The sequence below is a fragment of the Pieris brassicae genome, chromosome 2, assembly GCF_905147105.1.
Source record: "Pieris brassicae chromosome 2, ilPieBrab1.1, whole genome shotgun sequence".
In the NCBI taxonomy this organism is placed as follows: Eukaryota; Metazoa; Arthropoda; class Insecta; order Lepidoptera; family Pieridae; genus Pieris; species Pieris brassicae.
Window position 1 is genome coordinate 3586235 of NC_059666.1, and position 15756 is coordinate 3601990.

The following is a 15756-nucleotide window of genomic DNA, read 5'->3' on the forward strand; positions in this document are numbered from 1 at the left end:
CTTACTTCATACAGAAAATATGTATTCACAGCTCTTAAAACTAGATTTAAATTTTTCTGCAGTTTTGGAAGTTAACGCTTTCATTATTGCTCTATTATTTTCTAATCGCTTACAATTTCGGTAGCAACTCATAAATTTCTATGACGGAGGTTCTTGTACCTAATCTATTTATATCAAAGTACATAAATATTTACTTTTAATTTAACATCTTATTCAATGTACAAACATGATATACACATTGTAGTTAGTAGGGTAGTTCACTCGTGTTTTATGTAATTAATTTTACTAAACAAACTACGTACTAATTGAATACACAGTTATAATTAGAGGTATATGTTATCCGTCTTATTACGCCTCACAATGTCACGCATATACCGTTAAATTCGTTTAATTAAAGCAATTAAAATTTCTTAAACACGTTAATGATCTTGATAATTATTTATTGCGACTGTTTTAAGTGAGACCAATATTAAGTGTATCAGTGTTGGCGAATGGAGACTTGTTTCAAATGAACTGTTATTTTCTTAGCCAAGTAAAGAATAATGTATCTTATTTTGTTACTCATAAAGATACTTATGTATACACATACGTTGTATGTTATGCCCATGTATGTATGTTATCGCCACGCCGCGCTTAACGACGAGCGCTCTTGACTCCATCAATGTTGTTGTCGCTGATCCACTCTGGATGGGATGGACTTTGGTATGGGATGCTACTTGTGAGGACACGTTAGCCCCGTCTCACCTCCCTCGGCAACCAGAAAACCTGGGGCGGCCGCAGAACAGGCGGAAAATGAAAAACGGCTCAAAGCCCGTCCTCGAACTTTCACGTAGGGTCCAAGTGCACAGGCGCCTGGTAGATAGTACAGGTGACCCCAGAGCTGGTGCTCACTCAACGAATAAGTATCGCAATACAGCGAGGAAATGCTGCCAGTGTTAAAAGTACACTGCCACAGGAACCAAACTTTTTAAACGTGCCTTAATTTTTTTTTTATAATTATGTAGGTTAAAAAAATTGTAAATGCATTTTTTTGTATTGTAATATAATAGTATAACGGAAGCTTTCCAGATCCATGTTTTCCATTTGTTTGTTGCGCAAATCCATAAAAATATGTCTCATAGACTTGGCTCCTTTTCTAAATCCATAATCAGCTCATCCAACGTTTAGCATATCTCTTTTAATTTTTTCTGCGCCTTATATTGAGAATTTATCTATAATATAAAGTTAACATTTTTGAGTTATACGTATTACTCAAATAAATTCTCACTTAATTCATTCTTCACTTGGTTATGTCATTGTAGTCTATTGTCACACTAGTACTTAATTTTTGAGGTTTTACGTATGCCTTTAGCTACTGAGCTGATTGGTGCCGTATGTTGTTCCCGAAGTCTTTTATTGATACAATTAAGTTATTGCCTTTGCAATTTTTTTATTAACTAAATTAAATCTTTCCAAAATTTCTCATTTTCATATTCTAAATGAATTACCTATTTGAAAATATTTTGTTTTATTCTTTGTATTTCTTTATTGAATCTGAATATATATTTTTCGGATCTTTATTTTGAAAGTCAGTCATTTCATTTGAGAGGATGTCATTAATTCAGGATGTCAGCAATTTTGGCCGCAACCCACGACAACATATGTCTCAAACTCAAATTTAATATTTTCTAAAAGTCTTTCTACCTTGGTATTACTGTCCTTTTGCTGAATATCCATATGGTTTGCAGTGGGATCAGAGGGTTGCTGGTAGTAAAGACTTTCCACATTTCCATCACTTGTATTTTTCCTGTACTAGTTTCTGTTCGGATAAGATCCCTTCCTTTTTTCATTTTAATAAATTTGTAGCTTTTAATTTCATTTAGTTATTGTAATTTTTATGTTCTAATTTGAAAAAGTTTTAATTTTTGCACATTTATTTATTTTATTTTTCTTGTTCTTACTGTAATGTCTGTTTCTCAGCTCCCCAATTATTTTGTGCCAGATTAATTTAACATTGAAAAATACAATAAAATCACGATTTACATTTTTTTAAGAGCAGGAAATCAACAATATACAACTGATAAAATCAAGGAAAGATCCGGTTTTTATAACATTTAAGGTACCTATCACTTATTAATAAAGTAAACGCAGTCAGTTTGTCACTTTGACGACGATCAGAAGTGAGGAAAAAAACAAAATTACGTCGGGCGTTAAGATATTTTTTAAACTCAAACATAACATAATGTTTTCAGTGGGGACTGGGAGCCCTTGGTATCCATGGGGCCCTGGGCAGCCCAAAAAGCCCTTAAGTATATTCGCCCCTTTGAATAATGAGTGGTTAAGGCACATGGCATAATGTAATGATTTCTTGAGACAATTATTGTTTCAGGAAAATTTTCTCACCTATTTTCTAAATTAATTTTAAATGAGAGAGACATTTCCTGTATGTCATGACATTGCCCCATGGAGTGATTACGGGTTGAAAAGTTTCTGTCCCCAAGCCTCCTTATTCTTTAACGTACTTTTGTAACGAACAAAGGCAATGGTAGGCGTTATGTAGCGTTCCATACCAATCGTTACTAATTACATACTTAGTAAGTGCTCAGTACGACATTTATTGCCTATGACCGATTATAAAGTTGTAGATGATTTGATGAGCTAAAATTAAAAAAAAATATGTTTATTTGTTTGTCGGCGCTTAAGACTGCAGAAGTTGTTTTTCCAAGCTATACTTGGCTTCTTTTATATTTAGACTACGGAAACCCCAATGTTTAAAAAAATCCTAGGCTTATTATACCGATGTACATTGAATTCAAAAACAGCGTAATACAAAGTTTACCAAATACAATAGTCGTGGTAAGACAATTGAACCATTTAAAAGAAGAGAAGAGACAGTTGAAATCCTTACTTGGAACAGCCCGGCGGATAGAAGAAGGACATGATATTCAGAAACCTGGGAAGATGAGTGACAAGTGTAAGAATTTAATGGTCTTCATTTCTTCTACGATCGTGAAACTATAGTATTCAACATCTCAATATAATAAATGAATCTTAAAGTAAATTAAAATGAAAGTGCCGGAATAAAATACATTTTTATATATTATTTTACAATTTACACTGTAAATTGTAATCTGCCGAATGTCGTGCAGGCTTTCTTCGGCAAACTATATATGGAGATACGCATGCGTCATTCTTAAACAAATGACGGTAACCATACAGCTGTCCTTTGCGACCTTTTATCTTCATTTTAAAGCGTCAAGGAAGTCTCATACATTTCCTGTTTATGTTTACAGTTTAATGGTTACACAGAATTCGATTTTTTCCAACACAGCCTGTATAATTTTTGGGTGAAGGCATCCAATTAGGACTTCGGCGGATTCAAAGCCAAAGTCAAAATAAATTTATTCATATTGATAAGTACACGTATGAACATCAGAAAAGAAGTTAAATTAATTGTAAATTTACATTTACTACCATTTCGCAAGTCAAGGGCATAGAGCGGGCAAGAAGAACTGGCAAAAAACTTTCCGCCACTGTTTTTAATCGCTAAGTTTTGAGTTTGTATGACTCGTTTGAACTGGTGCAAATCAATCGCAAGGATTAGGTAACATAATTTTATTGATTAATTTACGTTGGACGAGTTTGTTGTAAAAACGAATACAATTTCCATATAAGGAGTGGATTCTGGAGCCCGGTTGGTTGAACGCTTAAATTTTTCTGTTTTTTTTGGTGAAAGTCAACATTTGTTTTATAATAGTTTATATTCTTTTGAACATAAAACTTCAAGAATATATTGAGCAGAAAGTGTCATAATATTTTATTCCTTAAACTTATTCAGTACCGACTTTGGGGAAACACAACAAATACCCTGAACAGCCCGCTTCTCAGGTACAAATATGGATTGAACCTATGCAACAGCACCCCACAGTAGAATACCGTACGGCACTTCGACAATATTTATTTATTTACAAGGGAATACATACAATATCCTTACAGACTATGCCAATGCGATAATTAATTTTGTATACGTATAATAATATCTTATATCTTATACATATTTGTATAAGAAGTGATATTTTGTTCAATTATTTTGTTATTAAAAACCTAATGCGGTTTCATGCGCACACGCTTTTCTTAAAATTATACCTAAATTATTTATAGCGGTAAACGTGTCTTGTTGACTACAGAGTTTGGTTTTTAACTTTCAAAATGACAGGATGCGTGAGCCACATAAAAATACCCAAATCGGTTTCTATCTAATACCTTATAAACATATAACCTTGTCGGTCTTATTCATAGAAAAATAATATGACGGTGTGACCACTGCTCATCTTAGATCAGCCTTTGTCGTTGTTAAAGCAGTTCCCACAACGAGTTTGCATTTAATACAGTGATAATAAACCCATAATGCGTATTCAACGTGGTATATAAACATTAACGCATCTTTTGTTGTTGTAATTTATGACTCATATTTAAACAAAGGCAGATAAGTTTGTTCGTAGAAATATACCGATATGTTTGCGGTCGTTCTGTTTATATCAGGAGTCTTATAAACGTGACAGAAGAGACGAATTTACCGTCTGATTCATTCGCCTCTATAAACTTGAGGTTATTTATTTTTGTATTTCAACGAAGCATCAAAAGTCGAGGCTGAATACGAAATTCCACCCTTGAAGTCCGTTTTTAAATGATTTTTTGCGACTTCTGGTAATGAGAGTGACAATGGGTGGAGGTTAAAGATGGACCTCCTACCCGTCTTCCCCCTCTTATATATAATATAAACGAAATTATTTCCGACACTTACCTTGCAAAACTATCTTGGAACAATCTTAGCCCATGTACTTTTAGCAGCCAAAAGGCAGTAAGGCAAGTAAAGGCTTAAATGATATCAATTGTCAACTTTTGAATTTATTTATTAACACGTTCGTTGCACATAATATAATAAGTTAACACAATTAAATTACAAGGCGGGCAACTGGTGGCCTGATCTTTGCCAGGCAACCATTATAAGAAAAGAAAAAAGAAAAATGTATTAAATTAGATAAGGTAGGCAAGAAGTGCAAAAATACATATCACATATAGTTGTTGAGACAAAAATTTACTTGATTATAATAATTCAGTATAGTTTTATCCCATATGGACAGACAAGAAGGTCAATTCCTTGTTTGTTTCCTCACGATTTCTGTCTTCGCCAAAATCATCAATGTACCGATTAGCAGAGCCGGGGTTTGAACGCAGGAGGATTGAGTCGCAAGTTTTACTTAAGCTGCCGATAACATGAGATACTTCTCTTTTAACCTATATGGCGTATAATTTTTGATCACCTTCATTAATCGTTAAATTATGATTAACGCAGCTAAACTATAAATATTAATTATTACTCATTAGCTCTAAATTTAGATTTTAATTTATTATTGCATATTTATAAATTTAGTGTATTTCTGATATTACATGTAATTTTATGTTGAACTTTTCCCTTAGTATTTCCTATTCTATTGTTTATACTAGGGTTGAATAAATCGCTTCTTAGCGATTAGGCCGTCCATTATAACGAAGCGTAAATTAATTAATTAAATATACCGGTCATTCACCATTTATCATGTAATCAATACGTCATATGTGTTTTCCCATATAACTGGTATCTTTGTCATCGGCGCATCGCGTAGACATTTCGATAAAAGCAATCGAAATGGGCGCTCGTTTTGACGCACGTTATTAATAAACGTTTAGTGATAGTGATGAATGTGCAATATGATAGCGTTGTTTATATTGTGTGCGTTAATATCACCCTCATATTGTAAGTACAAAATTGTTGCTCAATTTCATTAATAATATATAGTCTAATTGTCTCTACACGCATGAGTTTACATCATTTAACATTACGATCTAGCCTAACTTAAGAGTAATATGTAATTTTAAACAAATCTAATTTACTAAAAAGGATGTTTCACTTAATAATGTGTCCAATAACACTACTTATAGTCTTTATTAAGGGGAACACTCAGTCTTATTTACTATTTCTGTAGTTAAATGTATACAAAAACCCCGAGTATACTGCAGTTTTTTTGTATAACGCAATAGGTGATTAGCCTTCCTTGTCTTCATTTGAAATGTTTCAAACAGTTAAGTAATTTTACGCCATGTGCTTTTTTCTTGTTACTAAAATACTAACTTCCTTCAGTACCATTGATCGGACCCCAAACCCTTCACGGGTAAAGTCCTCCTCCAAATATCTCTATCCATGGCTTTCTTTCTCCATTCGCTTCTTGCTGACGCTTCTATATCTTCCATCCACCTTTTTTAAGGCCGCTCTCTTCTTCATCTTCCCCTGGGGCCTTTTCATATAGTTGATTAAGTATGTATATTGAAACGAAAAACTCTACCGCTCGTAGCAATTACGAATAGTATTGTAGGTACATATATGATTGATCGTATGAATGTAGTGATGTTTAGTAATTGAATATTATCTGCTGATAATTTAGACATTCTTTTGTTTATCTTTGTCGCCCGTATAAAGCTACTAATTAAATTTAAAAAAAAAAACGTTGTCTATCTGGTTAAATGATGTGGGCGTATTCGATAACAATGAGACACATGATAAATATGTATCTTAATTACTAGGTGGTAGTACCACGACTAGCTTATTATTACTTGGCAAACCCACATGAAAAACACATATACATATACAGGTTCTAGTTTCGATTGGTGACTATTTTTTTTTAAATTATCAGCGACACAGATAACGTGTAATCTCTATTAAGAAATTATGGAGTTCAAACTACAGATTTTTAAAATAATTTTTAATAATACATGTGTTAATTACATCATTTAATTTTTTGATGTTATTTAGTCTAATTATAGTGACAATTTACAATATTACACAAAACTACTCCTACGTATTCCATGAGATATTTTGAGCATTTCAGAGATATCAAACAATATAAAGGGTAAATTATATTAGTTTTACATTAAGAAAATAATTTCACACAATAATTTTAGTGTACAACGGAGATATCTGTTACGCCAATAATTGTGTTGGTAGCTGTAAATTATTATCACTATGTCCAAGTCTAATGAACGAAGTCAGACGGGCTGGTACTCCCATGCCACCATACATGAGGAGAAAACTGCAAGACCTCGGATGTGGATTTGATCAGGACGACCCACTTGTAATGTACCTATATTTTATTTTTGTATTTTATTAAGTAATTGGTTTAATGGTCAGCATGTTCGGCTGCAAATATGAGCTTTTATGAGTTCCAGGAATTAGATTATCAAGGGAACGAAAATCCAAACCGCCAGAGAGGAACCTAAAATCTTGGCTTAAGTAACTAGAAGGTTTAGGATTAAAAAGAATTATAGGAAAGTTGTAAAATGTGCATCTTGCGCCGCTATCGATTGGTTAGCCGTCTTTGGAACTCCGAAATATAGTCAAAATTTAGGTTCTAGGGTTTAATTCTTTAGGTTCTAAGCCAATAAGAGCCAATCCTTATTGGCTCTTTAAGGACGTTACTTAATTTTGGCCCACATTATTCTAGGGAGGCATATAATTAAATATGTACCCATAAATAAGTAATTTCAGGTATGCTGCGTGGAGGAGTCCAACACGTTTGACTACACGGATGATACCCGGAAACAACCAGAATACTGGGCTCCCACAGAACCACCTAAACCCTACACTCAACCAAATATTCAAGTGAATAACCGAGGAGACACCAATGCAATTGACCAGCCTCTTGATGTGAGAAATCACCCCAACTTGCAACTATTACCAAAAGACTGTGGAGGTATTGAAGGCGAACGGATTTTCGGAGGAAATAGAACTTCGTTGTTTGAAATGCCCTGGATGGTTCTGCTTTCATACCAAACAGGTGAGTTTATTGACCAACACATTTTTAATATATAATTCAAATGAAAATATTAAAGAACGGTGATTCTGAATGAACTGTTATTGTACCTATATATTTATACATAATATAGGATTAGCAATATAAATATATTATTAATACGAGTTAAGTAGGCTTCGTGATGAAGGATCAGTACAAAGGTTAAAGTATTTAAAAAATCACCTCTATATTCTACAATTAATGGAAGGAACCTGTTTTACATTCATAAGGAAATACTATGTGAAATAACAAGGAAAATGGACAAAGGAAACACCTTTAAAACAACATACAAAATTGTATAACGCTGACAAAAATATTACTTGTTACAATGCCTCTCTCACCACAAACTTGTCACAAAAATTATTTAACTAATTAAAATAGCCATAAAACTAATTGACTAACTAATTAGTAATTAAAAGCGTAACTAATTAACTAAGTTATTAATATTTAAAAATTAACCAATTAAAAGCCTCCGTTAGTTTTATGTTGTTATTCTAGTGTAGTCCGGTCATGTCTGGTCTGTTCCTTTAGAACAAAGGATTCGGCTGGCTATTGTGGTCCTGATGCTTACAACATTTGTTCTACGTATTAATCCAACGACGTAGTTTAACCTTAAAACATTTCATAAATATAAAAACACTTTAATCTTTTTAAATCTTTATTGTTCAAAAGTTAATGAGCATACGCTTATTAATTACAGGTCGAGGAATTAAATTAAGCTGTGGAGGTACGTTGATAACAGAATGGTATGTCCTAACTGCTGCGCATTGCGTGTCCTTTCTTGGAACCAAATTGCGGCTGGAAGGTGTCATTCTTGGAGAACATGACGTCAGGCAGAATCCGGACTGCGAGAGGGTTGATGGAGAGTTAATGTGCGCACCACCTGCTCGAGTATGTAATATAATAATGGCATAGTCTGTAATAATAGTGTATGTATTTCTGTAAATAAATATAACAATTTTCTCATAAAACTACTCTATGTACTACACCGCTCTGTTGCAGTGTTGAATTTAAATGAACAAAAAATAATGTCATTTGATGTTCCTGTTGTTGTCTTAGTGCGATCGCTAATATTATAATAAGTAGAAATAAGTAGATATTATCAAAAAACTTACTTCTAAATCTTCAGAAGTATTCATTTTTAATTACATAAATACGACTGAACATTTATAAGTAATTTCAACAGTATAATTGTTACACTCTTGATAACATCTGCGCTTCCTGTTGATTTATGTTTGAGGCAATTTTTAATCATTTTAAAATATGTATATTAATTTACAGAATGTAACAATCGATCGTGTGATAAGTCATCCTGGATACAATCCACAAACTCTATACGATGATATTGCGTTAGTGAGGCTGTCGGAACCAGCCGATTTTTCTATGGGTAAATCTATTTTTTTTTTATCGTGTTATTACGTGTGAGTCCTAGAAACTTGCGATACACTCACAGAAACTGCACTAGGTCCATAAAGAACGCAAATTTCTTTCGCGGCTTGCGTTGCATTTTTACCTTTATATAGAAAATTTTTAAAATGTATCGAATTTATTCATTAGATTCATTCATATTGACAGAACGAAAAATAAATAAAAATCACACATTTTCCTAATTTGAATTTGGGTTTATCTTCTTTAAATTTTAAACGTTTAATGATACCAAAACTAGCCAGATACAATTAGTATAGCCAAAGAGATTATTACAAGTTCATACATACTATAATGTGAAAAGACTTTTTGCCCAACCTAATATTACACCCTCTTGAAGTGAGCAGTTAGATACATGTGTGAATAGGTAACTATGGCAGACACAGTTATGTGTCTGGTTCCTGATCATTTTGATTTATTTAACGTGGTTTAAATAGGAATCAGGTATTGTTTACTTGGCTGTTATTATATTTGTTTATAGAAAAGAAACGAGATTCGTCTGGCTTACAAAACAACTTTCTTCAACAAAATACAAGCGGAATAAACGTAACTCACCGAGTTATAAATGACTACATTATCAAAAATTACAGCGAGACTTATTTTTTTTTCAGATAGTATGAAAGGTGTGTGCTTACCAACAACACCAGAGCTTCAAAATCTAAATTTAGCAGGATTACAAGGTATTGTTGCTGGATGGGGAGCAACCGAAGACGGCCTACAGAGTCCCGTGCTGCTCAGTGTCGCCCTACCAATGATTAGTAATAAAGAATGCCAGAATATTTATAACGGGTAAGTGATAAAGCTTAATCAGTTTACGGCTATTGGCCGTTGCAATTCCGTCCCACCAGAGTAAAACATGTATAGTGGAGAAAATACACCTGTATCAATCTGGGTCACATGCACTTATGCATAAGATATTTGTACCACAAAGAACGGTTCGGTGGCCGTCGATACACAATCTTACACTAGAATAATAAGTCTGGGGTACATACCTCGTTACAATATCTTCTTACCAGGAAAAAGGCACACAATATTATCAGCCGTAAGGATTTGGAGAAATTCTATTAGTTTGGGAACAAAAAGAGGTTGGACGGTTCTCAAAAACGCATTAAACACTCACAATAAAATTCTAAAGAGTGGACGTAACTATTATCAAGTATAATTAACAAAGAGTATATATCAAAATAAAATGTGTCTAACGTAACCCGAGTAAATCTCAACAATGACTCAACTAATAAATGTGACGATCGGCCGGGAAAAAATATTTGGCATTTCCCCTTATCAAAAATTATTAAATCGAAATTATGTATTTCGAACATATTCTTTGTAGATGGCCAGTCTCAATGTAGTTTAGCCGCCGTGATTAATCTATAATAGATTTTACTGGCTATTTTAATTCACGTAAGATATCAGATGGCATTATAAGAATACTTAATGCCTAAAATTTTTGGTTTGCTGAATCGCAAGACTGATATCAAAGTATGTGTATAGAGAATTATAAGTTAAATAAAAGTTTATCATTTTTTCAATTCTCTTTTACATTTCTACCAAAAAGTAAGCTCTTAAAACCTAAGGCTAACAATCGAAACACAATAAACGGTTAGAGATAAGATGGTGCACGGATCATTATTGTAGATACTTATGAGTTTTTGATTGTACGGTTCCTGGGTCATCGGGGTGCTTTAAATAATATAGGTTTCATGTTTTACTCTATATTAACCACTCGCGTATTACAATAGAATATGAGCGAAATAATGACGTGCTAATTGCTATTTACCGAATGAATGCCATTTTAACAGTCAAAGAGTGCCTACGTCTGGCTATGCTCTCGGGGTGTAACTCCCATGATTTAGTTAATTGCTATAAAACGAGTAACTGTAATGGTACCCACTGAAATATTTCTATAAGACTTAGGGTCCTTCGAGAAAAGAGTGGACCAATTCTCAAATGACATCGCACATGCAAGCACCCTTTAAACGTACTCCTCAGCACATATCTTAATTTATTATTCCAGTTCTCCTCACATATACGACCGTCAAATATGCGCCGGTGGGGTTCAAGATAAGGACTCGTGTGGGGGCGACTCTGGAGGACCCCTTATGTACCCCGGCCGGACAGATTTGACGGGTGGCGTTCGATACGTACAGCACGGTATTGTCTCCTATGGATCTAAAAGATGCGGTATTGGCGGCTACCCAGGCGTTTACACAAGAACATCATATTACATGGAGTGGATTTTGGATAATATAAGCTAGTCGTGGCTTTGCTAATAGCATGTATTATAATAATAATCGTATTAAGGATAGGTTGAAATGTATGAAATCTCTATGAATCTAAAGAATCTGAAATGACATAGTTTAACAATTGTTATCATGTTCAAGGAATAAAGGAAAAATACTCAATTGCTTACAATAACTAGTAATTCATTAACGGTATATAAGGTATGGAGTAAACTGTCATTTACTATAATGAAAAGAGGCTGTATATGTAATAATTTATTAATAGATGCTCTATGGTTATTGTGATACTTATACCTTAGACCGCAATGTAGGTATTAGATTAAGAAACTACTTCATAACAAGTTCAGTTCAATTGTCTTTAAACGTCAAATAGAAAATACAAATAGGGTTGATATTTAATGTACTTAAAGTGCTATTTCATAACGTAACTATAATCTTTAATATGTTTGTTGACATGGTAATGAATCTTTGTAAGTACTTAACCTGTAACCTTTACAAGTGTAAAAACCATTAAATAAATGAAAAACATTGATCCAAAATTATTTCTTTTTTTAATCAGTTAGTATAACAATATAAGCTTCTTTGTGTTAGTTATTGGCAAATAATTATTTATAAATAAATTAAAATATATGGCAGCTATAAAAACTATAATTGTTAACTATATTCTGTTTAGAACAAGAATAGGCATGTAATCTTGATAGAAAAATGGCTGTGGCTTCCCAACGGACAGAAATCATCGAAGCAGTGAGGTGGCTCCGTGAAGCCTGTGAATTGCCCAGGAAACTTCTGAGCTTTAACAAGGAGCTAGCCTGGCTTAATTAGCATTCCCAAAATTACCCAACAATGGTAGGACAAAATTACATGTGCCAGCCGAGGTTATAAAACACGACCTTAAGGTCGGTAAAACATAGCAGTGTTAGCTTCAGAAGTTTACATACATTCTTACTCGGTTGGTCATACCGCGGTACTCTCCATACAAAATTATGTGTGAAGGTCTGATTTTATTAAACAGTAAGAGACTTAAGATCCTATAGTGATTTCATTTACGGAATGGCTTACGTAACCATTAAGTCTTTATTAAGAATATTTAATTACTCTGAGCATAATACAGATTATATACCTCAAATATCGAAGTATAGTTGAAGCTCTACGCAACTTTATATTTTAAGCTTTATAATATATTGGTTTCAATATGCTTTCCCTGGAAGTCTGGCTTAACGTTAGACTAAACAATATTAGATAATAATATTAAAAATATATGCCCGCGGCTTCGTATGTGTGGAAACAAATATAGCTTAGGATGTCTTCTAAGGTCTTAATAAAAAATTAAACTAAGAAAGACCTAGTATATTTATCTTAAACAATAAGTTAAGCCTAACTTAGTGATACTAATTCACAATAATGCAGGGATCGGAACTGCCTATGTATGTCAGTATGTATAAAAATGATATAATGAATAACAATTTTAGTTATCGCTTAAAACTTATTCGTCTACTATACAAGTAACACAATTGTTTTTACGCGCCTTTGTTAACGAATAAGATTAAAGATTAAGATAAGATAAGATTTGTATCTGTTGTTATTGATAATTTTACTTCTTAGCATAATCACACTTATGCTCTTTATACACGCCGCTGATTTTTGGGCCTAATATACAGTTTATTCAAAGTTTTCCTTCATTATAATTGGTTGGGTCCATTTACAGAATGGACCAAATAAGCGGAAACTGAGTCCAGTCTAGATGCGACGTCTCGGATTTCGAGTTTAAAAAAAAGAATTTATTTTACACAAAGGATTTATTTAGAAATATAGATTTTAGAAAGGCAACTGCTCGGTTTGAATCGTAGAACGGGACTGACTAAAGGCTAAAATATAATGCTAATGTCAGTTGAATCGGAATATGTAAATATATAACAACCCTCTCGTTATGACGAAACTTACGGTTTATTTGTAAGTTTAGTTAATATTTAACAAACTCGCAAGAGGGCTACTGAAGGATTACTCTAGTCTGCCGGATTATTATCTTGCCCAACCGGGGTATTGTTGGAAACTTGGAGTTTTCTCGAACATTTGCCTTTCTTATAAAAATATACAAAAACAAAACTAATAACTAGGATTACAGAGATAATACTTAAAATAGGAAAGCTTACACTGCCCTATATTCGCATGGTCCAGGCACGACCTGGAGCAACAGATGCAGATGAGTGTGGAGCGTGACGACCTACAGGACATGTTAATAAAGCACAGACCGTGCCTGGAATGGTTCTGCGAAAAATATTAAATATTTAAAGGCGGCAAACAAAACCGAAAGAGGGTCTCGCGAGTAATTGCGCCCCGGCTCGCTCATGGATATTGTAAATAAAAATATTACCGATGCAGTGGGGGCATATTTCGCGACGCGTAGCCCGCCATTCGCGAACTAGTGAAATTAATTAAATGTATCTTGTTTTTATTTTGGAAAAAATGTGAGATTAAAAGTCCACACTGGATACTCTGGACACTATGTCGGTAGAGTGTTATAAACTTAAAAAAAATAGGAAAGCTAACAGTAGTATATACATACATATTTAGAGCTAAGTCTGGACTCTGTTTATAACACTCTATAGTGTTTCGCTGACTGGTGGACTGACTCTCCATTATCCTCCTGTGCATAGACGTGATAAATTATCGTTAAATCTCATTTATTCACGTAATCAATGTACATTTATGAATATCTGTTTATGTATATATCTATATCTGTATATAGCTATAGTTCTCAAATTTAGGGCGTAGAATGGACGAGCAATAACTACGTTACTGTTTGAAATATTTATTACAAATTATTTTATTAATACATATTTTAGGTACTGGGCCATTCGGGATTTATTCAGATATGTATCTTCTTGGCTAAGCTTGACGTTGACCATTAGCTTTCCGTATTATCATACTGCATACGTGGATTTCTATAAACTCGTATAACCTCGCGTAAAAATCTGGTAGGCCATGATTTTTGTAGAATTTTGTATTGTATATTGTTTTATCAAATTGTGTTTATTTTAATAGTTACATACTAGCGCCAAAAGGTATGATAGTGAACCAAACGTATAGTAGATATGTGTTTTATCGTAGTATAATTTATTAGTCTCAGTCGAAAGTGCATAGAAATCTTGCCATCGTCTAGCGTCGTATGCCAGTTGGTTCCAAAATGGCTGGAACAATGACGGAGGTCAGAGAGCGGCATATGATGTCGTTAAGCGCGGCGTTGCGAGAAAAACGATCTGCACTTTGGCAATACAGGCCATGGTATCCATGGCTACTTACTTCAAGGCCCCAGGGAAATTAACGGCTTAGGAGTGCCCATATGTACTCCACATATGGCACTCCTAAGAAAAGTCAGATAACAATGCGAAGTGATTCAGGGTCCAAAAGGGTGTCAGTATTTGACAAAGGATAAGCATTAAGTCATGATGGGTCTCTTTTTAAAGATGGCACTTACTTTCATTAATGTTAGTGTAGGATACTAATTACTCACTAAAGTTATGAGATTAAATTTAGTGAAAACAAATTCCTATAGGTTAAATTATGAGCGATTACAAAGTAAACTTAACAAGGGAGACGAACAAAATAGAAGAAAACCAACCAGAAGCTTCAACATCACGTGCCAATCACAAGACAAGCATGGAAAGTCCTCTGCGAGTTAGTTAATTTCCTCTAAAAAGAGAGATGTTTGTTTGACTTCGTCGCAGTCGCACATATTATTTGTGAATGGAATTAAGGACTTATCTCTTCACACTCTTAATAATATGATTTGCATTTTGGTATTCTATTAAACAAGTCTCAGATTAGAAATTTAAAATTTTTAATATATTGTTGAAACGACTTTAATGGAACATAGCAGTTGCTCTAGTTTATTTATTTCCACCATTTAATAAGTAATTAGTGTTTTTATTTCAAAACTAGTAGCCTTCGTTTCATATAAGATATAACTAGACTCAGTATATTTATAGAAAAGAAAAACAATGACACAAAAATCTCATGATTCGTGGCGAATATTTATTGAAAATATTTTTAATAAATGGAAGATTCTATCAACGAACCCGTTTTACTGGCAGTTGTTAAGAAGTATCATCTTTTTCGCTCTGGGCCTGAAGTTGTTTCGAGACATAAATTTACATAACTGTATCGAGTGATATGATAGTACATATGTGTAAAAACAATATAACATCAAAAATAATAAAGATATCTTT

General features: G+C 33.5%; 1 protein-coding gene and 1 long non-coding RNA gene across 2 annotated transcripts; both read left to right on the forward strand.

Annotated features, from left to right (window-relative positions):
- Window positions 1–5630: 5630 nt before the first annotated feature.
- On the forward strand, window positions 5631–12062 carry LOC123720440 (CLIP domain-containing serine protease 2-like). The gene is made up of 7 exons (XM_045677044.1): window positions 5631–5776; window positions 6979–7148; window positions 7562–7850; window positions 8566–8756; window positions 9147–9252; window positions 9902–10079; window positions 11305–12062. The coding sequence occupies exons 1-7, from the start codon at window positions 5722–5724 to the stop codon at window positions 11543–11545; spliced, it is 1230 nt and encodes a 409-aa protein (XP_045533000.1). The 5' UTR covers window positions 5631–5721; the 3' UTR covers window positions 11546–12062.
- Window positions 12063–14495: 2433 nt separating this feature from the next.
- Window positions 14496–15205, forward strand: LOC123720443. The gene is made up of 2 exons (XR_006756061.1): window positions 14496–14592; window positions 15084–15205. It is a non-coding gene; the product is annotated as an uncharacterized LOC123720443 (long non-coding RNA).
- The last annotated feature ends 551 nt before the right edge of the window (window positions 15206–15756 follow it).